A 27,438-nucleotide genomic window follows, 5' to 3' on the forward strand; every position below is an offset into this window, starting at 1 on the left:
AACCGCACTACTGAAAATATTTAGACCAACTACATGTCTCCCTTATATCCCCTATAATTCTATACTACTACTAATAGTAGTAGTTATACTGCTACTACTACTGCTACTACTAAAGCTGAAACATTATAATACAATTTTTAAGAAAAGTAGTATGGATCTGTGATTCCAGTGTGCGAGTCCCTCTTTTATTGCAGTTTTATTTATCTTTTAATATGAAGTATCACTTTTTTTGTGTAGATGTTCACATGTTAACTGTTTGGATTTAATCATTCTTAAAAGACAAAGGTTTATAAGACAAAGTAAAGCTTTGATTTGTTTCCAGTCTAAGATTACTAACACACTTTGATGGCTTCATTTACTTTGTTTGCATTATTTATTCTTAGTATTGAAGGAAGACTAATTGTTAGTTCTTTCTATTAAGCAGTTGAGTTTGTTTGTAATGACATATATACATTACAAAACTTGTTTGGACTTTGAAGGAAAGACAAACTCTATTGGTTCATACATTAGGGTTTTATTTCAAACCCTTTTCTGGTAATACACAGTCCTTTTGTTGCTGTCTAAACACAAAGGAACCATAAAGCAACACACTTGAACTATTTAAAGCACAGTAAGTCATCAAGTCTCATTCAAAGGTTTAATGGTATTAAATAGGTCCATTTGTATACATTACATATACATAATGGCCCTGAGTGACTTTTGGCACATAAATAAACCCGATAAAAGAGGATTAAATTGTTTGTATAACAACACTTGACAGCAAAAGTGGTTAAATATGTATAATGCTATGATATCCGCTAAGAAGGCTGTTGCTGAAACCGAGATGTTCCCAGGATAATAAACCCCTTTTAAAAGTTATATAAGTGAGAAAACATACAATTCCAGCAGCATTTTCTTTTGATTGTACCTCTTTTGCTTAGACTTCAAATATGTTGTGTTCCTGTCTTGCACGAGTTCCCAGGACGAATGAGGCCACAATCCTGTGTCTCCGTGTCAATTAAATGTATTCAGATTCAGCTGTGGGACAAAGCAACTTTATAACCTCTGATTTAGGTTTATTGCAGCACCTCACAGCAGTGTTACGCAGTTCTTCCCAGGCGCTCTCTGTTGGTCTACTTTATTTCTGGTCCACTTCGAACACATTCCCTCTGCCTCATTGATCCTGATTGGATGCATGACGTTTCTGGATAGAATCAGTCTCACACTTGCTGACTGCAGACCTCACATTGCCCTAAAGTGTTAAACATTTTTGTATTTGTTTTGCTTTTATTTGAGCTTCCCAATTTTGACATATGAAATGACAATTGTCTATTTTGTTACACCTTTTAGCTTTGTCTCTAAAGTTTGGCAATATACCCACAATTACGCTTTTTTTTAAAGTCAGAAAATGACCAGGGTAAAGTATTACACATATGATTCAATTCAAAACCTGCTTGGACATTTTTCCATCTTGTTTACTGTAATTATTGTTAGACATAATGTCCTACACTTCCATATGAATTAATGTGCTTTCTTTGTGTTGCTCCCAATGCAGTGATTAAAGAAAAGTGATTGAAGCTGCAGGAAATCTTTTGCTGTTAGAGCTATTGTCGTCCCAATGCAAATAAATCTCATAAGGCAGTACAAGTGTTCCTCCATATGTTCTTGAACTTCACCACTCACAATGGTGCACATGGTTCAACTCATCCTTTCTGCCTTTCTTTGTTGTGGATTGGCACTTTCTCAAAATATCAGTAAAACATTTTGAATTGATCAAATGGTCCAGACGGAGACTCCGGGAAAAAGACTTGCAGTTAGTCAAACAATAATTTAGACACAAAAGGTTTACATTGATCTAATCACAGCGCACGTCAAGTCTGACTCACACATGTAGAAAAATTATGAACTGGAGGCCATTAATCATTCTGTTTGCATTCTGAATCATATTTTTGTTGTATGAAATGTTTGTGTGTTGGTAGGGACGGAAGATTTCCTAGGCATCCATCTGTGTCAAGTCGTTTTTTGGCTTCTTCTGTTCTTTTTTTGACCTTGGATAAGACCTTATTAAAAACCATGAAAACTGTTTTTCACGGAAACCTGCATCTTGAAGCAAGCTTCTTTATTGCCAGCAAGTTGTTGGTGGAGAAGTTAAAAAAACAACAGACCTTTGGTGTTAGGTTTTAGGGTTAATGTTGTTTGTGTCTACGCAGACAAACACATTGTGACACTGTATGCAAATGACCTATACTGTTGTAACTAATTATGTAGCTTTACATAATAAAAAAAACAAATAATAAAGATAGATGATAATAAGGGTGTATCACATCAGATTTGATCATTATTGTGAAAAACAAATGAGGACAAGGGAGCAACAAAAGAGGATAAAAACACTGAAGTGGTGAATGAAGATAAAGGGGAGGGGCTTTGGTACACAAGGTGGACTGATGAACAAAGGAGAGGAAACAAGAATGAGATAGGGATAAAGAAAGGAGCAGTAATGTGTGAGTAAAATGTTGAAGAGAGAAGGAGAGGGAAAATGATGATGGGAAGTTAAATGTGATTGTAGGACTGAATGGAGATGCAGAGATGCCTCAGGGGGGAGAGAAGGAGAGTTTGGTCATTAATCTCTCGTGTTCAGTCCCACTCATGCTCTGGGGAACCAAATGAACAATTTCTTGGTGCGTCACAACCTGTTTAGACTCTGAGCAGGGGCTTTTAAGGCATATTTTCCTGTCTTGATAATGCAACTCATTACTCATTAGAAAGATAGTGTCATTACACAGCAATCTCAAGGGACCCACAGTCCATGCTCAGGTTCATTACTGACCCACTTCAGGACTGTACATCATACATAATTCAGTTTTCAAACCAGCATCATTTTTCACTTGCTGACCTTGATGTTCCAGAACAACCACACAAACCTCACCCTCCCTCATGTTGAACATTTTTAAGGTCATTCTCCCTCTAGGCTTATTCCAGAAAAATACAACATTATTTTTCACTGCAGCTTGGAACAATGCTTTATTAAAAACAAGATGTGTATGTTTTGGTTAATCCACTCTGAAAGGAGATTATCTGCTTTGTTTTTCAATCAAATGTTCAACTTCCTCCAAGGTCACAGTAGTGCAGAAAGTGAGAAAACAGTCTAAATGGGAAAAGATATACAAACAACTTTCCACAGCAGTTTTTCTCCAATGTTTAACTTCTATTTAAACTGAAATATTGTATGTGTTGGCTATAAATCTATCTTAACAACAACATCTTTCAAATGCGTACCCTCATTGTAAAAAAGTTTATATTATTAAAAAGAAACCTATCACTTAAACTTTGACCAATAATAATAACTCAAATCTGATCAGACTTAAAACCTGTTAAGCCGCAAGGCTGTTTTTCAGGCCTCAGGCTCAAACATGACCTTCCCAGAACAAATGACCATAACTTAACTTCTAAAAGGGGTAAATTAATCATCTTTGTTCTCAAAGCAATGATAAACCTGTGAGTTGGATGTAGAAAAGTCAGAATCGATATAGATTTTTTTTATTTTAAAGTAAATTCAGATTGAACATAGTAAAACAAATTAAATGATAGTGTCCGTCCAAAAAAAACCATTACTTATAGTGAAAACCACCATTGAATGATGGGATAGTATGTATATATATATATATATATATAAGTACCCTGTATCAAGATTGATGCAAAACAAGTGACCTTTTTAAAGAGGTTTAGCAAAATAAAAACCACTTCTGGGGTCATTTGGGTGGATTTGCCATATCTCTGGCCCCCCTTGGTCGATTTTGATGATTGACACCTCTTTTGAACCGTTAGAGCCAATAGAATCGAGAGGGGGTTCCTCAATCCACCTACACGTTACCATTGAGGAATGAGAGTGATGCGCACGCAGCTTGCCCAAACCGAAAGCTATGTTACGCTCTGAAAACTGAAAACTAGGTTATAGCCATAAATATGATGATGGATTATCAGTAATCATTTCAAATCATTTTTACTGTTTTAATACCATTGAACACAACTTTTGACCAGAAAAACAGCAAAGGTAAGACATAGTTGCCGTTTTGGCTACGTAAAGCTACGTGGTGTGTTGTCTGGGTTTGCCTTCGCTGCCCTGAGTTTTGGTTGTTGTTTTGTTTCGGTAAAAATGGTTTATATCATCATTTAGCAGAGTTTTTTCCCGTTAAGTGGGTAAGACACATTAATAGGTTGTTAAATGTTAAGAAGCCCTCAGACGCTGTTTCTTGCAGATGTTGTATTTTTGCCCCCGCCTGCGTGGCCGTTGGGCTCAACAGGTTAAAAATAGCTTGTTTGTTGCCCTATATTCCTGTTGAACTCACTCACAAATGGCAAAGGGAAAAAAGTTGATTTATTTTCCATATTTCATATATTGTTTTCTTCCTTTCATCTGGTTATACAAAACCCACAACAAACCTCTCTTGACTGTAAATCATGTCACTGAAGGGCTTTAATCTTTTCCCAAACTTTTAGTGAACTGGCTCACATTAAAAATGGTTCCATTCTTTCAGGATACCATCAAACTTTTTCCTTTGAAATCCATGCTTCCTTTCAGAGTTTGTAATGATTGCAGGTGTTGCGGGGCAGTGGATGAACCCTTTCAGCACCCTTCAGATAAAAGAAACCCTTTACTTGGCAAGCTGGAGCCACACACAAACACCCACACGCACATAAAAGCCAACATTACTATACCTCTTAAAAAGAAATGATTAGGTCTGGTTTTCTTATCAAAAGCAGACAGTGATCTGGTTTTTAGTTGGAGTAAATGGCATACAAGTTTGCATTATCAGTGTTAATCATCAAATTTAGCACTGTAAGTTCCTTTTTTATAACGTAAATGGAAGTAGGCCAGACAATAATCCCTGAGGGACACTTTATCAAGCATTTGGGAAATGTTTTGGCAAATCAAAAGCATTGAAAACATATACAGAGCGTGTGAACACACAGTTGCAGCAGTTATTGGATAAAGACCTGGCCGGACTGCTGTGGATACGAGTTACAAGCTCTCAAGGTTTGGAAGTATATTCTTTAAAGCCATACAGAAGATTGTTGTTAGCCCGGGAACCAGACTGAGTGTACTGACCTTTCCCTTGTGTGCCTGATCCTGAGCATAATTCTTACAGCAATGATTCACCACTGGCGTCAGTTTATTTGCACTCGCGTCTACCATTTAGTTGATCCTCTGTGTTGTCATCGTAAACAGTAGACAGCCTGTCATCAGGAACCGCAGCTGATAATGTTAGGACCTGTTATTTCCTGACATTAGCAAGATCCTGTCCAACAAATACAAGAACCTCCTTCAAGCTGTAAGTAGATGTTTGTTGCATCGGAGAACATGTGTTTTCAACTGGTCTTGCTGACGGAGTCATCCTTTAGGTATTAGAAACTGATGGAGAGAGAGACAATGAGGTGCTGTTTTCACCCAGAGCGGAATAAACAACTGAGAGGAAGAAGCACACCTGGTAATTTGAGGTGGAAGTAAACACTTCGCCACAATTACATGCCAAATGTGAACTGAATGTTGTCGGGACCTGGGTAAATAACATGCATACCACTGGTTGTTTACTTTCTCACACACTTATAGTTCAGTTCCTGTCTTTTTTCCTGTTAAGGAAGTGTGCTGAAGCTGGATTTGGTCCATTTCCAGATTGCCTTGATTATGTCAGAGGTAAATGACCTGCGAATGACTGGCTGTGTTTGTGTTTGTGTGTGTGTGTGTGTGTGTGTGTGTGTGTGTGCGTGCGTGCGTGCGTGCGTGCGTGCGTGCGTGCGTGCGTGCGTGCGTGCGTGCATGCGTGCGTGCTATAGCTGCAAAGCTGTACTGGGTAAGAAGCAGGCACCTCTAGAACTGCCCACATGAGACCAATCCTTTTCTTACACTCTTGCCATTAAAGTTAATGTTGTTCCTTTCTTTCACACATTTCAATTAACGCATACACTTTTCAAAACCGTGTAGTCAAACATTTATATATATTACATATGTGTCTAATGAGTCTGTGTATATGAACACAGAAAAACAAAATTGAAGAAGAACGATAAAAGTTCATGTTACAGTAATTGGCAATGTATTTTCTGACATTTTATTTTCCAAACTTCTCTCTCAGTTCTCTCATCTCATTCCATCCCTTTGACTTGTGTACAGGTTCTGTCAAACACATATTGATTTAATCAATTTTCTAACTTGTATTCTTTCCCTCTATCTCTATCTTCCTCCACTCACACATACACAAATCCAACTGCTGCAGCAAAGAAACAACTTTGTATTCGAGTAAGGTGAATGACAGTCCTGCGGAAAAATGTGTTCATTAAATATTGACCTCAACTTACTTTGTTTAAGCACGTTAATTGATTTCCCAGATAAGAGTAGAGAGAAGTGTGGGTGCTGCAGAGTCCTGTGTGAAAGGCAGTTGTGCCTACTTCCTTCCAAAAGGTGCGGTCATACGTCAAGCAGCAGGAAGTCATGTTCACATGAGGTCTGACTGATCCATTGTCAACAGTGGGACCCCTTTTCTACCCCTTTTCTACTATATCTGTGTATTTTTGTGTGTACAAGTCTGTTACTAAATTCCTGAATATAAGCTTGATTTTTAATTCCGAAAAGAGCTGTATTTCCAATTTATTTTAAAATTGACTGATGCAAGAATGAGACTTATATCCGCTTTATTGGCCTTACAAGATGCCAGTTAAAGCATTTGTACAAATTAGTCACCTGTTTTTACTTGATGTAGAAATAGATGGTTTTTTTTATACTATTTCGAAGTATCAGATAAAAATCAACAAGTTTTGGGGTTTGGAGAACAATTGTTAATCTGATAGGAATACATATATCTATCTAATGTACGCACATGTTTGGGAACATTTTTGTTTTAAGGCCTATTGCTGCAACCAATTATCTTGTTGAAGAGGTGAAAGAATATATTTCACCTCTTCAACAAGATAATTGTGGTTGCCAACTTTGCTTAACCATAAAAGTGGCAAAAAACTCTCATATGAGTCATTTTTGGGACCATGATGAAGGAAGCACAGAAAACATATTTTGTCATTTAGCTTTGAGGCATGAACTCCTCATTCGACCCCAACTTTTTCTGTGTAAAGAGGTGATTAAATGAAGTGGGATTCAGGGAAACAGCCGCCCTTTCGCTTGCCCAGATCATTAGATAACCTGATTTTGCTCAGGGGATATGTGACCTTGGCAGAACATGTATATTATTAGACCAAAAACCTTTTTTAAACAGAGCTCTATACCACTCTAATAATCTAATTGCCTGCACATTACTTGCACACGGTATTAGCCTACACCTGACATAACAGAGACAGGGGGGCGTTGGTATTAGATGAGCCAATTAAATAAACACCTTCTTAGTTTTTGTAGTACAACGCTATTGAAACTCTAATAAAATGACTTGGCCGGCGGTATGTAGTAATTGCAGATAATTTAAGCTATGTAGTAATTGCAGATAATTTAAGGTATATTTATGTCTGTGTAGGATAAACTATTCCATTCTGTCACCTAAATGTCCTAGCAAACCAGGTCAAACAAGCCTTTTAAACCCTTTCCTCTCAATATCCTGTTCATCCGGTCTTATATTTGTTGAGTGTTTTCTTTCTTTCCAAGCTATTTGTTTCTGCCATTACAATATGAGAGCGTACTAGTAGTGTGGACGTAGCTTTAGAAACAATTTGCTGTGGGAGTGTTTGAGTTATCAAGAGCTGGTGGGCTTCCATCACCACAAATCAAGCCTTTGTCAATGGGTGTGTGTGTGTGTGTGTGTGTGTGTGTGTGTGTGTGTGTGTGTGTGTGTGTGTGTGTGTGTGTGTGTGTGTGTGTGTGTGTGTGTGTGTGTGTGTGTGTGTGTGTGTGTGTGTGTGTGTGTGTGTGTGTGTGTGTGTGTGTGTGTGTGTGTGTGTGTGTGTGTGTGTGTGTGTGTGTGTGTGTGTGTGTGTGTGTGTGTGTGTGTGTGTGTGTGTGTGTGAGTGTGTGTGAATGAGTGACTATAGTTAGCAAATGGGAGCCCTGTCTCCTTTGTGTCAACAGGCTTTCTGACTCGCTGAGGCTAATCACCGAAGTAATTACTGTTAAATTGGCTCATTAATCATTTGACCTGTCAGACTGCCTTCTAGCTGGTGTGCGTGTCTCAGTACTATGTAGCTTGTATAGGTGGATAAAAAACTGGATAATTGGAGTTAATCCTTATTAAACCTTTAAAAAAAAAAAAGAGTTATTAAAGTAAAGTAAAAGTAGCTAAATCCAGAGTTTTCCATTGCAATGCTTTATATAATTGTTCACAGCTTTTATTGATATATTAGTATCCTTTCAAGGGGCTTTCAAAACAAAATCTCCAAGGAAGAATGTTAAAAGAGGTCAATTGCACTGTATGTGTGTCGCTTGAATGTTTAAGTTGAAAGATAGAAGCTTTAATGTGACTCTATATCCCCAACATGTATCCTACAGGGGGACTATAATGGAGAAATCATCTAAATGCCCTACAACTAAATGAGCCAAATCACTTCCAAATCAAAAATAATTAGTGGCAGTGTTGCGGTTATGCATTCTGTTGGTTAATTTAAAGTGCTTTCCATTTACCATACCATGTGTTTATTGTACAAGGCAGTGATGTAATCACAGGGATACACATTCTCCTGTTTCTCATTTAAAACCCAACATAAACAGTCCTGCATAAAGTGGAAGACAATTGTTTATTCATACTTTAAATGCAGTTGAAGCCTCTGTGCAGCTTTAACTCTGAACATGCTCTCATATCATTGAATCAGTGATGGTCACGATGGAAATTCAGAATCTGTGTTAGATAGTATCCCTTTTGTTTACCCCAGTCAGTTCAATACTGAATTTGACAAAAACCTTGTATTTGAGATCATTTGAAAGGGGTAAACAAGTTAATATATTCCCTTAGATCTTGTAGTACAGAGCCTTTTTTGTACACAATACTTTTTTTGTGAAGAAAACTTATTTAACAGTGGTTTGAAGGCACCCTTTTAAGCTTTTGAGCAGAAGAAGCACTATGGAATAAAGCACCTTCATTCACTGTTTTATTAGAAAGTACACTTTATTTAACATGAAAGACAAACTAACTTAATATAGTGGGAAAAGAAAACCCAAGAATCTAAATAAATAAAAGTAGGAAAAAAACGTGGTTGAAAGCAGCTGACATCGACAAATGCTGAGGGGTTTGTTTCAGATCTTTTACAATACCATAGTAACATTTCATTAATTTGATAAGGTTGCGTAAAGTGAATGATGTGTCAAACATGAGCCAGGTTCTGAGTGCACTTCAATACCTTCCACTTAAGAAAAAACTGTCAAATATTCCAACAGCAACAAAGCTGTGTCTCATATTGGGTCAAAATGGCATGTTTAGAATCTAAATTGAATCAGGAGTTCAATGAGAGCTGTAACATTTAACCGGCTCCATATATGTCTATGTTTAATATTGTATTGAATAGCATTGGAATGACTTGAATAAGATTTGACTATTCTACTTTACTGGTGAAAAGCATTTAATGTAAACTGGCTGCTGTATAAAAAGAGGGCTTGTGTGTGTGTGTTGAGGTCTCTGTGATATCATGTTTATACAGAGGCCACTTTGTGCCAAAATTAAATTTCCTCTGTTATGAAACACTCAACTATAAATGGAAATGTGCTTTGCTTTGAGAGACACCTTCATCAATGTATTTGAATTAATATCTCAATTAGGATGCTTAAAAAAGATAAATTTACTTACACACATGTTTGTACTTGAGTACTTGTGAGGACCGTCAATGATGCAATGGCTTCACTTTCAGTATATCAGTGTGTGTCCGCTGCCTCCTGTTTGTAAGTTTTAACTATAAGATTAGTTCCAAATGTTTACCGTCATACAGCCCTTTAGAGCAAGAGTGACTTAAGGTCCTCACTTTAAAAAAAGCTTATTCCTCACAAGTACACACAAACAAACACATGCACACAGAGAGAAAGGCAAGTGGTCCCCTGTAAAATCAGTCCTCAATTGAGACCCCACGGACCATTGCAGACCAATTTAACACACACGCACACTTACACAAAATACAGAAAACTGAAAGCCATTGATAACACTAATGAGTAGCCAGTTTGAGTAAAATGACCATGGTGACTGAATACTGCATCTGTGTGTGTGTGTGTGTGTGTGTGTGTGTGTGTGTGTGTGTGTGTGTGTGTGTGTGTGTGTGTGTGTGTGTGTGTGTGTGTGTGTGTGTGTGTGTGTGTGTGTGTGTGTGTGTGTGTGTGTGTGTGTGTGTGTGTGTGTGTGTGTGTGTGTGTGTGTGTGTGCGTGTGTGTGTGTGTGTGTGTGTGTGTGTGTGTGTGTGTGTCTCTTACTAAATACTTAAACATATGTGAATGTTTTCCATATGTAAAGGAATGCATGCGGCCTCACTTGTGTGTGTGTGTGTGTGTGTGTGTGTGTGTGTGTGTGTGTGTGTGTGTGTGTGTGTGTGTGTGTGTGTGTGTGTGTGTGTGTGTGTGTGTGTGTGTGTGTGTGTGTGTGTGTGTGTGTGTGTGTGTGTGTGTGTGTGTGTGCGTGCGTGTGTTTGTGTTAAGTATGTTCCTTGGTTGATCTGTGTTCCCAGTGCTGAAAGGCAGCTCATTATAATATAGGTATGAAGAATGTGGGTCTTAATGTCAAAGATAGAGACACTACACATCATTTCTTTTGTTCACTTCTTTCTTGAAAACCTTTGTGAGTGACAATTAAGTTGTATTTTTCATTCTTTATCCGTCCACCTCTGTAACCATCCATTTCTGTCTGACTTTAGGAGGATGAACAATCATTTGATGCATGTCTGTTGTGCAGGTTTTCGTCATTTGATCCAGTGATGACTGTTTCAAATGTATGACCATTTACATTTGACACAATTCTATGAAGAACTTCATCAGAAGAATCCCAACAAAAGAACAACAAATACATAAAGGAAATCAAACAAACTGCACTGTAACACCGTAGCATGTGACACAAACACGGTGTCATGTATACAAAGATTCAAACTTAGGCTGTACTTGGATTTACACTTTGAAGAATTTATACCATTTCTAGAAAGACCCACTTTGCTTGTTAATATGAATATGTTGAACCTGTCTAGATATCTTTTTTAAACCACGCAGGTAGGTTCCAGAGATGACAAAATGGCCTTAATAAACTCACATTATTACTTAAGCCTCCAAATTGTTGAATGTGAAAAGTGAAATTCTTTATTGAGATATCTCATGTATTAAAGGTAGGGTAGGTAAGAATGGAGAAACCAGCTTGAGTAAGCTAGAATTTGAAATTACACAACCGAAAAAAATCTGCCCCTTCCTTCAGACTTCCTTACAGAGCCCCTCCTCCAACAGACACGAACGCACACATGACCAATGAGGGCACGAGATAAGTTTGTGCACGAGATGGAAGGCTCACAGGCAGGTAAGTCATCCAATTATCTGCCGCGGGCCGAGGCAGATAATTGGACTTGCTTTTTACAGCGCCATGGCTTATATATATCATTATATATTATTATTATATTATTGTCAAAGCATGTAATGGATTCATTGCTATCGGGATGTTAAGAGCATTCCATGGAATATAACAAAAAGTGTTTCTGAAGTAGGCGTGTGGCGCAGTGGGTTAGTACGTTGGTGTTCGGATCAGGGGGGTCACAGGTTCAAACCCCACTGCAGTCAGCATGTCGTTGTGTCCCTGTGCAAGACACTTCACCCCAAATTGCTCCTGTGGGGATTGTCCACAGTATTGAGTATGTAAGTCGCTTTGTATAAAAGCGTCTAACAAGTGAAATGTAATGAAGTAAATTACCTACCCTACCATTAAGGAAGTCTCATCATAGCGTGACTGCCAGTGCCACCATGTGGTCAAAATGCAGAAAACATCAGAATCTGGAGTTGGTCTACAGTAGTTGGTCTATCTTACTTTATTTATGACATCTAATCCTGGAATAAATTAAACACAGAAATGCATCACATCCTAACATTGTCATGACTGTCATGACTTAAAATATGACTCATTATATTTGTTAATCATTAACAAAATAATGTTATACTGTTTTAATGATCCCCCTCCCAGCATAGTACGGAACAGATCAGAAATGTTTAAGTAACTGCATATTTTTATTGTGTTAATCAAAAACAATCTGACATGACATTTCACAAAGACCTCTGGGAGTATTACAGTGCACCACGTTAACTTTGGTCTTCGAACTTCGACCTTTGAACTCTCACCTACAGACCGCTCTACACACACACACTGTTCCTTTGCCATTATATACAGAGCTCTGCTTTCCCCAAAAACTCTTTCACACACATACACACACACATACAAACACAAGCCTCTCCTTGTGAGCTATCGTACAGGGGTGCGTCACATGGCATGGGATACAACAGGAGTGTTGATTCGAGGGCTGTGTGAACAACAAAGACTAACTGGACACTGGATGAGGTTTTTTAACAATTGGCTGAAATGTCCAAAACAATTGTTGAGTCCTTTTCAGCAGAACATGAACAATACAGATGAAAATCTACATTTATAACAAAAAATAAAAGAATCCACCACAACATATCAGCTTATCTTTGCACATAAATACTTAGGAATAATATTAATATTCAACATTGTGCTTTCTTTCTCTTGCTCTTTCTCGCCGCACCATTGTCAAGCGCGTTGGTCACATTGGTCATGCAATTCAAAAGAGCACAAAACAACAGCTGGCTTAAAAAGAGAGACTCAGGAAAATTTGACATCACTACCAATCATCACTTATTAAAGAAATAATACATCACTAATAATATCCATTTAGTTAATTAGTAGTCTAAATTCAATTTGTTCTGGGGTTCAAATGATGTCAGCATTTAAACAGTTGTTTGCCAAAAAAGGATGTGGTGTCAAAATGCAGAGTGTCCCTTTTACAGTCAGTACTTTAGAGTCAGTCAGTTCAGTTCGGTTAAAAGAGTTAATTACATCTCTATAAAGAAGGTATATAAATAACAACGATAATGATTCCATACATCTAAAATCCACTCACAGACTTAATTTGTGCTGCCTCCTGCTATCAGGGCCTGTGTGAATTAATGACCACACAAATAGTAAAACTTCAGTAAGCTGAAAATCTTTGAAACCTTGATATTTCTCTGAAATGTGTGGCAGCAACACAAATTAGACTATAAATTCATCATTAAAATCATACGATTTCATGAATGCAAAACCTAAATGCATGATGTGCATGACCAGTTACATGACCAGTGGCTTTCGTTCATGTGGATAGACTATGATACAATAAAGTATGGTACCACAGATAGGCTCCTCATCTGAGCCTGTACACACAATGGACACTAAGGGGAAGGCTACACACACCATGTCAGCACAGACAGCAACAAACATGTTTCTTTACAGATATTACACAGAGAAAGGGAGGACTAAAGACAGGAAGTAGGAAGACCTTATCGTACTAATTGTACATCAGGAAGATATGACATCATTAAGCAGCAAAAGTCAATGATATTAATGACTAACACTACGTTGAAAGTGATTCCAACGGTGTATAGAGTCCGATGGATTTGTTCTGTTTTTGCAAACAGTGAAATGCATTGTGGGTAGCGCAGAACAACAGCTTTCTGAGCACTTTTCGTGCTGGAGGAGGTGTCGGCATAACACTCATCTCATATTATTTGCATATATGTATTTATCACACACAACATATGCAAGAACAGTGTAAAAGAGCAAGGAGTAGAAGTACCGCTTAGAATACAAAAAACAAAATCATAGTTTCACTCATAAATATCATGCTAATATATATACTGTACTGTAGCCCAGAAACATGGGTTGTCATACTGGAGTCCACTTCCCTCTATCTCCTCATCATATTAATGCTTTTCACCCAACAACCACCATTTCTCCTTAATGTTAATGCACAAAACATTAAACACAGCCAAAAATAAAAACCAATAAATAGTGGATTTTAAAGGAAGGTATTTGGATTTTTTCAAAACTGTTTTATTTATGCACATCTGATGCTGATTACAATAATTTTGAAACTTGCTTAGACGTAATCCACGTATTATTTGGGCTCCATCTGCGTACTGTAAACTCCTCTTTCTCTCACATCATGGAATGCCAGTAGTCTTTCCACCCCCAATTCTCTAGTGGTTTTTACAACACAAGCAGTGTAATCATATCTTGCCAGATTTGACGGCTCTCTAACCATAACTGCGTTGAATTGTGTGATTTATTTTTCTGCAACATGCCTCAATGTGCCTAAGGAAACCACAAAAAAACCAACTATATAATATAAGCAGTTTTGCAACATGCTGATCTGTTCCACAGGCGGTCCCACAGAGCTGGTATCTGTATCTCTTCTGTTACTGCAATGTGTTATATGTACACAAAACCATGAAAAAATTGAGGTTACTGTGAATATGTGCACCAACCCCACCTCAAGAGATTGATAAATGTGTGTTTATCACTTTCTAAAATGTTTCTATTAATCTGCATCATTGTGGAATTGAACATAAATAGTTAAACGTGTTTCCAGTTTGAGACACTTACTAAGCAGAGTATTCCAGTTATTCCATTCCCCCATTTTACGCAGCACTCAAGTCCGCAATTTTTTTTCACTACTATGAAATATCCAGGTATGAAAAGCGGAGAGGTCATCCAAACTTTGGGACCTTGATTTTGTTCAGAGTGGTATAGTCCAGAGAGTGGGTGTTCATACTGTGAGCCACATAGAGTATGTGTAGTAGGCCAATTTTAATTACCCAACAAAAATGTGGTAATCCGGTGTTTCCATATACAGTCAGTGGCAAAGGGTAAGAAGAGTAAGTGTGTTTGTTGTCCACAGATAAAGGTAGGTTCACTCCCACATACCTGTTTATACACTCAACTACACTAATTGAACAGTGTAAAGGGATCGTGCAGAATCAATTTGCACAGCACATGCATCGGCTGGCCAGTGGTACCGTATAGTGGGGGAATTGATAGATAAATATACACAATGGAGGAGGTGCTGTGTGTGTGTCTGCATGTGTTTTTATGTGCATTGGTGTATTTGTATGCATGAACACCTCTAAGAGTTCTTTGTTTTCTCAGTCTCGTTCTATCATTCTTCTCAATTTTTTCTTGTATCAGTCATTCTTTTCTCCCTCCATCTATGTGTTGTTACAGCCCTGCGCTGCGAGGAGCCCGGGGATTAGGTTTCCCGTCATGGGTCCGGCGGTTTCTCCCCTTCCTAATCTCTTGAAGATGCTTCCACTTCTTGTTAGCTGGGCGGACAGCTGGGCCCAGAGGTGGGACTTCCTTCCCCGGAGTAGGAAAGGTTTTATCCGCTTGGTCAGCTCCGGCATTCTTTCGTGCCCACACTTGCTCACAAATCTGGTCGACGGTGCTCAGGTTAGGGTGGTCCACTAGCTGCATGAAGTCCCGGTACCAAAGCTTTTGGTTGGTAATTGGGGTGCCACCTCCGCTGCGGGGTTCTAATCGGACAGGGGCATCGGAGGGTAGGTTGGAAACTGATGACGATGTTGAAGGTACCACTTCCAAGGTGATGCCTAGTAATGTTTGAGTGAAGCCGTGTTCCATGGCATGGCACTGGTAGAGGCCGACGTCTCTCTTAAGGACACGACGAACCAGAAGCCCTCTGTCTGTGTGGAGGACGCGGTCATCGAGACGCACCTAGAAAACATAAATTAATTGAAAATGTAATGTCTGCATTATGTGCACTAATGCGCTTCAGTCTTATTGTTCAAGTTTGTTTTTGGCATCAATGCAACCTAGCAAAGTTGTATGTGGGCTACTAGCCCTAACGGTAAATAAAACAAATCACACCAATAGCACATAGCAAAATAAGTGATTTCTGGTTTGATATAAACTATATATATATACTACATTAACTTTGGCAATTTCCTTGTCAGTGTTATTGTTTGTAACCTATTTCCTCTCCCCGCCATCAATCTCACCTCTTCCCGTGGGTTCTGTGGATGTTTCTGGAAAGTCCATGTGACCTTGGCCTGAAGGGATTTGGGGATACACTCCAAGAAAGTGCTGCTTCCCTCAACTCCATACAGCTTCCTCTCTGCAACGCGATGCTTATGGTGGTCTGAAGGGGGCAGCAAACACAAGGACATTATGGGATGTACTGTTACTATGGACATTCACTCACCAATGACAATACAGATAAGGCAAGGCTTGAAAAGGCAACACATTAGGAAAGAAGAGGGCAGGATGACACGGGACAGGAAAAATAAATGTCAGGAGTACAAAAGGTCAAAAAATCCTTGACAAAACAAGGGCAGGGCAGACCAATAAATGATTGGATAATATGGTACAGAAAATATTTGAGCTGATATTGCTAATAAGAAACCAGCTACTAGATTTAAACAGTTTTAAACATAACCTGCATTACTACTTAGCACAATTAACGTGTTAAAATAATACTCACATATAACACTGAACAAAAGTCAATGTTGGCTGTTAATAGGAAATTGTAATACAATCTTGCATAATGTGAGATTATCTAAAGGGTGTTGATTCAAACAAATGTTCACATGTTTTATGTTTGAGAACTCTTCTGGTCTTAACAACGACTCATAGTCTTGCATGTTGTCAATATGAGTGGTGAGTTTTAGCAATGGAAAAGGTTCCAACTTCAAGACTGTGAAAAATATCAGTTACTAACTATTCAAGCCACCAGCACCGCATACATAATTGGGGAAACCATAGTTTCGAAATTGCTAAACTGACCTCTAATCAGCGCTTTTGTGCAATGCCCCTCTCAGCAGAGACAATCACTCCAAATGTCATTAGTTTTTCACAACCCGGCTTGCAGGATGTAATCGTATTACTCAGGAGCTGCTAAAGTTTGAGCGATTAGCTTTATTCAGTTTTGTGGCAGAAAGACAGATAGCAGCAGAATGCTGGTATTGTGGTCTGGGAAGACAGAGGTCACCAGGGGTGAAGGGGTGAAGGGTTTGGGCTTTTTTTGGCACATGGACAGTGAGATGTCAGATGCCAAGAGTCTCTGTGAGTCAGAGCAGGATCAGAGTAAGGCTTAGATTGTTGTTTTCGAATAAACCTCACCAGCAGTAGGCCTTAAAAACATTCATGTTTTGAACAACAAATCAAAGCAATTGTTTTTTAATCATACCTCCAGAGCACAAGGTGTTGGGGTCTCCATTCCTTACATCCTGGCGACGGAAACGTCTGCAAAATGAGTATGTGTTGATTATACTAGCAGTCTTCTTCGTGTTATCCATGCTCAGTAAAATGAACCATCATCTGGTGAGTGCCATTAGTGCTCGTGTCACATACCTCTTGGTATTTGGCAGGTAGCGAGTACAGGATGTTCCATCCCAGGCGCAGTATGGGTCTCTTGCCAGGCAGCACTCAGCACAGGCCTTCCCATACACACTGCAGCGGTGCAGGGGGACCTGGGCAATGCCTGTGTCTGAGCCCAGATACAGCTGTTGCTAAAAGGACACAAAGTTGAGGGACAAAGATTAAAAGGGAGTTTTAAAAAGAATACAAAAAACTGAAGACATAATGTTAAAAACAAAACATTTATTTTTTGTATAAAACAACATACCCGTTTTGAAGATATTTGCATGTCGATGATAGACGAGGCATCCTGAAGAGCAGAGAGACAGCGAAAATATATTACCATGCTACATAACAAATGAATTTGCATTATTAGAGATACATTTAAGATGAAAGAATAGCACTGTATTGCCCCTCAATACAATTCACTTATTAATGCTTTGTCAACTACAATAAATGGGCTTCATCATAGTTTTCTTACTTTAAAGACCTCCAGCTCCTCCAGTAGAAGCTCCTCCATGTCGTTCCAGCTCTCCTTGGGGATATTGATCACCTTTAGTACTGTCCCTTTGTCTGAAATAAGAGATGCGATGCATCAAGTCACAAAACATATTATAGTTTAACTATTAACCCTCCTATTGTCTTTGTTTCCCCCCCCTTACTTTGGTGTTCACGGTCAAATTTAATTTAACACCCTTTCAAACTGTAAATATTTTGTCAGACCACACGAAAAGCTGCAGTAAATAAACAAAGAATAGACATTGAACATGTGTGTGTGTGTGTGTGTGTGTGTGTGTGTGTGTGTGTGTATGTGCGTGTGTGTGTGTGTGTGTGTGTGTGTGTGTGTGTGTGTGTGTGTGTGTGTGTGTGTGTGTGTGTGTGTGTGTGTGTGTGTGTGTGTGTGTGTGTGTGTTTTATCTGATCCGGATGGTTACTAATTCCTTTTCTTTATGGCCGGGAACACCATGGGTGTTACAAAGTTGACTAAATCATCCAAAATTCAATGAAAGTGTTGTTTATCAGCCATTTCATATGTTCAAATGTCTACTGTGAAGGATATCATAAAGCCTTAAAGCAATCGAATGTAAAAAAAAGTTATGACTAATGAAAGTAGTAAAGCGGTCGGATTTGATCCGAAGACAACAGGAGGGTTAAGATAAGAGCCAGAATTGTATTTTACCTGTGCCAATAAACATCACATCATACTGTCCGTCCGCAGCGTTGACTTTGTCCACAGCAATCTGTGTGAAGCTGTAGTCCACGTTCGTTCTGACGAATACGGGCCGTCGGCTCATAGGGTAGACTGGGTTATACATCAGAGGGTGGTGACGCGCAAACTGGATCACATCATCTGGGAAACCCTTCGTGGACTCAAAACTGCCAAATGTCTTGCTGGGACACTAATGGAGGGCAATAAAATAAATTCATATTCCAGCAAAAGGTCATATTTATACAAATTTGCAAATCAGATAAATCACAAAATTATTAATTTGCAATAACAATTTTGGTTGTTGAGTAACTTTTTAGATTTGTTGTTTTTTCGAGGTCGCATTTTGGTTCCCTTGTGGGATGCAAAATGTTAAAAGTAACTTTCAAATATTCAACTTTAATACTGATTAAACCATCAAGAGTTAAACAATTTTATCGGTGGAAATGTAGTGTACATAAAAGGATTTGGGTACTACCCAGCAATTCAAAGTACTTTAATAATTCAGCCAATCTACTTCTACTGTAAGGGATTTGTTTAAGCTCTGCACGACAGGCCTGCGAGTGCAAAACAGCTCCAGCTTTTTTGATGAGCAGGTTTATTTTGTGTATGTAAACATATATAAACTGTGTCAGTCCAGTGAGGTGATTTGATGTAATGGCTCACAGGAGAGATTTTCTCCAGGTCAGAGTCCAGCCTTCCTCTCGAATTAAAATTCCAGTCCAGTGTTTCTTAACAGATACTCAAATGTTACTTAAATATGCTGTAACATCATGCAGTATTAATGCTTGTTATGTTGTGTACAGAAGATACACTTTCGTCATAAAGTGAATCACTTTTGATCTGGTTTCTGCATTTTAAACTCTGAATCAGCTTTTTTTAGGCAGCTTTGCATAGTTCACTAGTAAGCATGATCGGATTATTCTAATTTGATTCGTCCCGCTAATTTTACAACCCAGTGAGGTGATGATGGTGTGAGAGAGAGTTTACTGTGGGTCAAATACAATTACTATTCTGCAGTCATACAATGGGGATTGTTCTGCTTTGGCAGTAACAGCTGAAGCTATAACAAATCTTGCTGACGCCACGCTTGTGTGCTAAGCAGAACGTAAGAGCCCTGATAAGCACATATTGATTAGGAGGGCTGTGGAGAGCTTTGGATGAAATTAGGTCTAATGCTGCAAGTGTATGAAGTGCACACAACTCAATATTAAAAACCTGGGAGCATTAGTATTCAAAGGTGCTACTTAAGAATTACATACAAGTATTTCAGCAATAAAAGTGACAAAAAATGAAACTCTAGACCAGGGGTGGGGAACCTCCGGCCTCCGGGCCGTATACGGACCATGAGAAAATTTGGTACGGCCCTCGAGGTAATGCCAACTTTGCACCTTCGATGCACCGCCTCTGACTCCCTTCTCTCGGCACTACACTGGTGACCCTGACATAAGTCTCGCAGAAATTAGAGGCACGCCGCCTGGCAGAGACTCCGGGGCCGACGACATTGAATAACGGCTGTCGACAGTGACTATCAGCTAACGGCTAACAACGGCTAACAAAGATGACTGACGGCTAACGGCTAGCAGCTAACGGCTGACTGCTTCCATGTGTTAACATCTGACTGTTAAACCTTTTTGGTGGTGCCGGAGAGGAGGTTTGACCAGGCCTGGTTGACCTCGTGTGGATCCTCTCAAAATTTCGCCCACCTGTTTTTGATCGTGGACAGGACAACCCTTTTGAGCTTTTTCCGGTGCCTGAGGGGAGGTTCGATCAGACGGTCGACCTCGTGTGGACACTCTCGCTTTTTCACCACCTCGGCGGCAGTTTCGGACGTCTCCCACTTTTTCATCGGCGGCTGGGTGGCCCACTTCTGGACCCCGTCTCGCCTCGATAGTTTCGGACGTCGCCCATGCTTTCATTGGCCCATGGGTGGCGCGCTTCTGGACCCTGTCTGGCCTCTTCCCTCGCCTCGGCAGCGGCTTCGGACGTCGCCCACGCTTTCATCGGGGCCTGGGTGGCGCACTACTGGACCCTGCCTGGCCTCTCCTCTAACCGCGGCTCACGGTTCGCCACGACGGCGGCTTCGGACGTCGCCCACGCTGTCATCTGCGCCTGGGTGGCGCACTTCTGGACCCCGTCTCGCGTCTCCCCTGTCCACGGCTCCTTCCTCACGGGGAGACTGCTCCTGCCTCCCGGGGATACCGCCCCTTCCTCCCGAGGACTTCGTGCACGCCGCCGCTGCGCGCTCGCCTGCGGCCAGGCTGCGGCCAGGCTGCGCTCCTTCCTGCTGGGGACCGCCGGGATGTTCACGCCCGTCCCCACGTCACAGCACGGCGACCCAGCTTTCTACGGCGACCCAGCTTTCTACGGCGACCCAGCTTTCTACGGCTGGCTTCTATGTTGTCTTCATCCGCCACAACCCCTACCACGGCTCTCTGCGGCCCCCTTTCGACAGCCCGTTCCGTGGCCCGCCCTCCAACCCCCGGTGGGGATGCCCTCGCCCTCGTTGGGGCCCCTACCCTCTTCTACGGCCTCCTTCCAACGGCCCATTCCGTGGCCCGGCTCTCGCCTGCGGCCCCACCCTCCTCGGCCCCTGTGGTGCTTCCTCCCAGATGCGAGGATTGTGTCCATGGTTGAATTCTGGGGGGGCTTGTGTAGTGATCACTAATTAACTAGGTTACATTATTCACTCATGGAACTACGGGTTGGGGGTATTGTTTCCACACGGACAGATATGATGTTGACTACTTATTGTGTGCCCCCCTTTCTTCTTTCTCTTGGCTTTCCGGTCTTCAAGCCAACCACATGCGCTTTTTTCCTGCTTAATAAAGCCAACTTTGCACCTTCGATGCACCACCTCTGACTCCCTTACAATTCTGTTTCACATGGATGTTGTTGAGAGATGTATCCATAGATCTCCTAATGTTGCTCTCAAAGTGCGCCAGATTGATGCTTTTAACTTCAACATTTAAAAAAAAATCTTCCCAGGGGAGCATGGCCCCCGGACCACCCTAGAGGATGTTAGTTCCACCCCCTAGAGGAGGTTAGGTCGCCACCCCGCCACCCCCCACTTAAATCATGTTCACATGGATAGGAAATTAAATACATTTGCACACATCTTGTGTCCATATCTTTCTGTTCTCATTCATAACACTCTGTTCGATGTCTCACTATGGGATCGCAGTGATCACGGACATTTGCGTCCGTGTGCAGCGCTGTGCAGTCCAGGCCACGGGCAAAGTCATGGGCATAATGGTGGTACAGGAGAGAGCCAGGTGGCTCAACCTGACCAACCTCCCAGACCGGGAAAAGGAGGATGTTCTCGACATGCCTATTGTTCCCGAGGATATTTTCGGCTCCGCTTTAGTCTCGATGCAGCGGAGGTGTGAGTCGAAAAAGAAGGAAGACGAGACCCTCCACCTCTGTCTCCCCCGAAGGGTCCAGCCACTACCTGCGACGGTCTCGCGGTAGTCCTTTGCCCAAGTTGCTTCACGTCCTGCTCGGTTCAAGGTACCGAGGCAGCAGAGGCCACAGCCCGCCCCGAGTCCCCAGCCCAGGCAGGAGACGAGGACGAGCTGGCCGAGGAAATCTCCGGTTGCGGCAGCAGCCGTTCAGGCACAGCCGACTCAGATTTTCAGTCACCAGTCGAGGAAGAAGAAGCGGGCGGCCTGACAGCCTCCTCTCCTCTCCTCGGTGACAGAGCTGGAAGTTCCCTGTTCCCCAGCTCCAGATGTGTTTTCGGGGTGCCACCAGGCCCCCATCTTCAAGCCGCCTCGAGTGATGCCGCAACGCCATCCTCAAGAATGCGCCAGAAGGGAAACGGACTTAATATCAGAGACAGCGAGTTCTGCTATCTGCCTAAGTAACAAAAACACATGTCACAAATACCATTGTTTTCAAATAAACCATTTTTCAAACGGGGAGGGAACGGAATTCGCAGACAAATATCCCCGTAAAACACCTGCTCGACCTGGGTTTTCCTAATAAACACAGAAAAGAGCATGTTGTTCCCAGCCCAGCCTGTACTCTTCCTGGGTCTACACCTGAACTAGGTGCCCTTTACAGCCCGCCTGTCAGCGGAAAGAGTGAAAGCTTTCAGAGCTTGTCTTGCTCATTTCCGGCTGCGCAAATATGTTCTCTTCAGATCATGTCTACGGTTACTGGAGCTCATGGCGTCAGCCATCCTGGTGGTACGACTGGGACGCTTACACATGAGGGAGTTTCAGCGCTGGGTAGCCGCCCTCAGACTAAACCCCGCGCGTCATGACGCGCGGAGAGTGATGGTCATTATGAAATGCGTAATGGCACTGCGCCACTAGCTGCACCCGACTTTTTCTAGTATGGGGCGTGCCTATGGGTGCTGTCCTATCGCGGAAGGTGGTCACCACTAGTGCTGTGTACCTGGACTCACATTCAGGTTCAGGTCCGGACTCAAGTCCAGAGGTTCAGGTTCAGGTCCGGACTTATAAGTCCGGACTTGTGTCAAGTTGTGTGAGTAACTAAAGTGAACTTATTGTGAGCTAATTATCAATTGAAAATAAACTCATAATCAACTCAAATTCAAACTCGTCAGGTTTATTGTGCCCCCTTCCAGCTTGTGTCTACACCATGTCTTTTCTAGAACTCTACGTGTTACTAACTACACAACACAACTACATACATAGTGATGCACATACAAGACTCAATATGCAAGAGTACAAGTCTATGTGTTCTTGTTCAAGAACAACAGCATATTGACATTGTCTGGGTGAAGTGTTGCTCTTTCGGCAGACACTATATCACCATACATACAAAGGAGTTAGCTTAGCAACACTACCATATATGGCAACCAGTATCCCATGCTTGTCAGTAAGCTACACTACCAAATATGGCAACCAGCATCCCACGCTGTCAGTGTCCTCTATGTCTAAGCCAGCTTCCCTTGACTTCACACAGATCTCGCGAGCAGTTGCGATATTTTGCGAGACTTCGTGAGTTCAGTAAAGGCCGCCATATCAGAAGCCAAAACAATGTTTTTCGTCTTTTCTCAGCGCAAATTTCTCGATCTATGGAAGGTTTTAGATGGTTTAGAACAAAAAGGAGATTATACGTAAGTACCGGTTCCCGACGTTCCGGTTTTAACCGGACTTGAACCGAAACTTTTTACAAGTCCAGTACCGGTTCGGCGTACCGGTACGCAGCACTAGTCACCACCGACGCATGTCTGACGGGCTGGGGAGGTATTTACGAAGGTCGACCGGTGAGGTTTCTCTGGAGCAGAGACCTCCAACGGTCGCACATAAATTACCTGGAGCTTTTAGCGGTGTTCCTCACCCTGAAACGCTTTCTGCCTTTTCTCAGAGGACACCATGTCCTCTTGAGGACAGACAATACGACCACAATATTGTATATAAACCGTCAAGGGGGTTTGCGTTCTCTCCAGTTACACATGCTGGCACGCAAACTGATCTTATGGAGCTGCGGTCGTCTCCTCTCTCTGAGAACGACGCACGTACCAGGAGTGATGAACCTCGGGGCAGACCTGCTGTCCAGAGGCGTACCACTGTATGCAGACTGGACTGTACATCCAATGGTTGTGAGTCAGCTGTGGGTGCGTTACGGCCGAGCCGTGGTAGATCTGTTCGCATCAAAAGAAAATGCTCATTGTCAGCTGTTCTTTTCAATGCGCGATCTAAACGCACCGTTAGGCGTGGACGCGCTCGCGCACGTTTGGCCTCCGGTCCTCCTGTACGCGTTCCCACCCCTGGCTCTGATACCCCCAACTCTGGCCAGAGTGAGAGAACAACGCCACACACTGATCCTAATAGCTCCACACTGGCCTGCAATGTACTGGCTGGCGGAGATATATCAGCTGTTGTGCGGTCAGCCGTGGCAGCTCTCCCTACGCAGGGACATACTGTCTCAGGCGGGGGGGACGATCTTTCACCCACACCCGGAGCGCCTGGCCCTATGGGCCTGGCCCGTGAGTGGTACAATCTGAATACAGTGGGTCTCCCGCAGAAGGTGAAAAACACTATTCAGATTGCAAGAGCTTCCTCCACCAGGTCTCTCTATGACCGTAAGTGGAGGGTGTTTGAGGAGTGGTGCCTTCAAAAAGGGCACATCTCTTTTCAATGTCCTGTCGGGGTGATTTTATCATTTCTACAGGACCTAATTTATAAACACAGAGCTTTTTCTACGATCAAAGTGTACCTGGCTGCTATTGCTGCATGCCATGTGGGCTTTGAGGGAAAGACGGCTAGCCAACATCCTTTGGTCTGCCGTTTTATGAAGGGAGCTCGCAGGCTCCTCCCTGTTTCCAGGTCACTGGTGCCCTTATGGGACTTGACAGTGGTTTTAGATGGGCTCACTCGAACCCCATTGGAACTCCTGGAAGGAGCTGACATGAAGCACCTGTCGTTGAAGACAGTGCTGTTACTGGCCCTGGCATCTGCCAAGCGAGTCAGTGATATTCATGCGCTCTCTGTACATCCTTCGTGTACTCAGTTTGCCCCGGGGCAAACGAGAGTGTTGCTGAAGCCCAACCCTGCCTTTATACCTAAGGTGGTTGGCTCATGTACCCCCATTGACATTGAGGCATTTCCTCCGCCGCTGTGTTCCTCCGGGGAACAGCGTCCGAATTTGCTGTGTCCTGTTCGTGCTTTACGCACTTCTATGGACAGGTCAAAAGAGTTTCGTTGTAGTGACCAACTCTTCATATCCTGGGCTAACCCTCAGAAGGGCAAGCCCGTTACCAAGCATCGGCTCTCCCGCTGGATTGTGGAAGCGATTGCTTTGGCCTATGCGAGTCAGAGTTTGCAGGCACCTACGGGTCTGCATGCTCATTCGATTCGTGGTCTGGCTACATGCTGGGCTTTGTTCAAGGGTGTTTCGATCCAAGACATTTGTGCAGCAGCGAGCTGGTCCTCACCGCTCACTTTTGTCCGCTTTTACAGGCTAGACATCTCTGCTCCTAGTGTGGCCCGAGAAGTGCTGGGCCCCGTGTTGAGTCAGAGCTCTACCTGTTAAGTTCTGGTTGGTTTGGTGATTTTCGAGATAAGCTCGTCTTGCAATACGGGAGCTTCAATATCCCATAGTGAGACATCGAACGGAGTGTTATGAATGAGAACTATAGGTTACTTAGGTAACCCCAGTTCTCAGAGTAACATGTAGTGAGATGTCTCACCAGACGGCCCTCCTTGCTAAGGTGAAGCGAGAAGAGGTGCTTATTTTGAATGACGCTGCGACGTGGCGCAAGGTACTTATAGGGTGGGTGGATTCCCTGACGCTGACGTCAAGATCACCAGCCAATCAGGATTGGCGTAATGAGATTGATGCTTCTGTTTGCTCCGCGATGAGGTGCATCCCATAGTGAGACATCTCACTACATGTTACTCTGAGAACTGGGGTTGCGTAAGTAACCTATAGTTTTGGTGGTCATGCCACAACCGTGCACGTGCATGCATGCGCGAGTCATGGTGAGATATCTGGATTAAGAGGTGGCTTTTTCTTTGCACAGCATCAAAGAAAGGCGAAATGAATGGGCTGTGATTTTAGTATGTCTAAGCAGAGGTCAATAATTTGTACGGCCCTCGAAGGATGTTGAAAAAATTCAAATGGCCCTTGAGAGGAAAAAGGTTCCCCACCCCTGCTCTAGACACTACTTTGTACACAGCCTTTTGGAGTTTTGGACATACCATTCCTGGGCGTGGGTAGGGGACTTTTCCCTGGAAGGGGACCCACTGGTAGTTGGGCCCCTCTTTGTGAGCGAAGGGCCCCAGGAAGGCCCTGCGGATGTCATTCATGGAGTAGACACACACGGCTGAGCCTTTGAATACACTGCTGCTGGGGGACAGGGGAAGCTGTTAGAAACATCAAAACACAAATGTAACACACTCTTGTCTTTCTCTCTCTTGCACTCGCTGACACACACATATCTACTTGCATAAACACACACACTATGAGTGGACTCTGACCTGGAAGTAGAGAAGACAGTGTAGACCAGAGGGTTCTTCCTGTCACGCGTCTGCAGCAGAAACACGTCGCCTGAGGATGGACACACACACGTAAACACACACACAAACACACACACACACACACACACACACACACACACACACACACACACACACACACACACACACACACACACACACACACACACACACACACACACACAAACTGAGGTCAGGTTGTGGTAGTCCAGAGGTCAAAGGTTGAGAAAAAGATAAGCAAAGCTTTATTGCCATGTCAACTTTAAAGAAATGTTTCTCTATTAACTCCACAACAGCTTCAAGCAGTGGTTTGTATACGTTTCGTTATTTTTTTAAATAGTCTCATTTAAACATTTTCTTTTTGTAGAATCCACCCTTCCAACTGCTATCACATGTTTCAAAAGTTATGTAGTCTAGGTATCTCAGTAGAATAATTCCAATGTTTTTTAGATCAAAACAAATAATTATACAGGGAGGTCCTTTAAAAAGATTTAGCCTCAGGTATGGTCAGAAAAATCTTGGTCAAGAGATAAGGGGCTCATTGTTCATAGGGGGGAATGTGACGGACTGACTAAGCCTGGGGTAGGGTTAGGTTTTAGACAAACTCTTTCTCTGAGATTGCCTTTCACTGCGTCACAAGATAAGCACACAGACATATCATATTATGGCCCACAGATATGGTCAGAAAGATCAATCAAAACCATCTTGATAGCTGAAACCGCTATGTAAACCACATGATTGGAAGGTTTGGTGTTTTTCCTTTTGAGACATGCTATTTGGTTAAGAAAGAGTTATTAGCCAAATGGTTTCACAAAAATATGCACTCTATTTCAAGTTTACAGCATATCAGTAAACAAGGATGAAAGATCTACATTTTTCATAGTTTGAACAAAACAAATTGAAGCTTGATTTCACACAGCAGCAGATGTTA

At 42.1% G+C, this 27,438-nt stretch overlaps 1 protein-coding gene across 1 annotated transcript in view; it reads right to left on the reverse strand.

The window, feature by feature from the left end:
• Positions 1-12,114: 12,114 nt before the first annotated feature.
• Positions 12,115-27,438, reverse strand: part of sema3b (sema domain, immunoglobulin domain (Ig), short basic domain, secreted, (semaphorin) 3B) — a 42,399-nt gene continuing 27,075 nt past the window's right edge. Inside the window, exons 10-18 of the mRNA XM_079674189.1 lie at positions 26,490-26,559; positions 26,211-26,355; positions 18,508-18,727; positions 17,809-17,900; positions 17,596-17,637; positions 17,322-17,479; positions 17,158-17,213; positions 15,971-16,110; positions 12,115-15,686 (exon numbers count right to left, since the gene is read on the reverse strand). Of these exons, the coding sequence (XP_079530315.1) occupies positions 15,174-15,686; positions 15,971-16,110; positions 17,158-17,213; positions 17,322-17,479; positions 17,596-17,637; positions 17,809-17,900; positions 18,508-18,727; positions 26,211-26,355; positions 26,490-26,559 (1,436 nt within the window). The 3' untranslated portion in view covers positions 12,115-15,173. The remainder of the gene's footprint in view (positions 15,687-15,970; positions 16,111-17,157; positions 17,214-17,321; positions 17,480-17,595; positions 17,638-17,808; positions 17,901-18,507; positions 18,728-26,210; positions 26,356-26,489; positions 26,560-27,438) is intronic.

Source organism: Notothenia rossii (assembly GCF_949606895.1).
Source record: "Notothenia rossii genome assembly, chromosome: 4".
Lineage (NCBI taxonomy): Eukaryota > Metazoa > Chordata > Actinopteri > Perciformes > Nototheniidae > Notothenia > Notothenia rossii.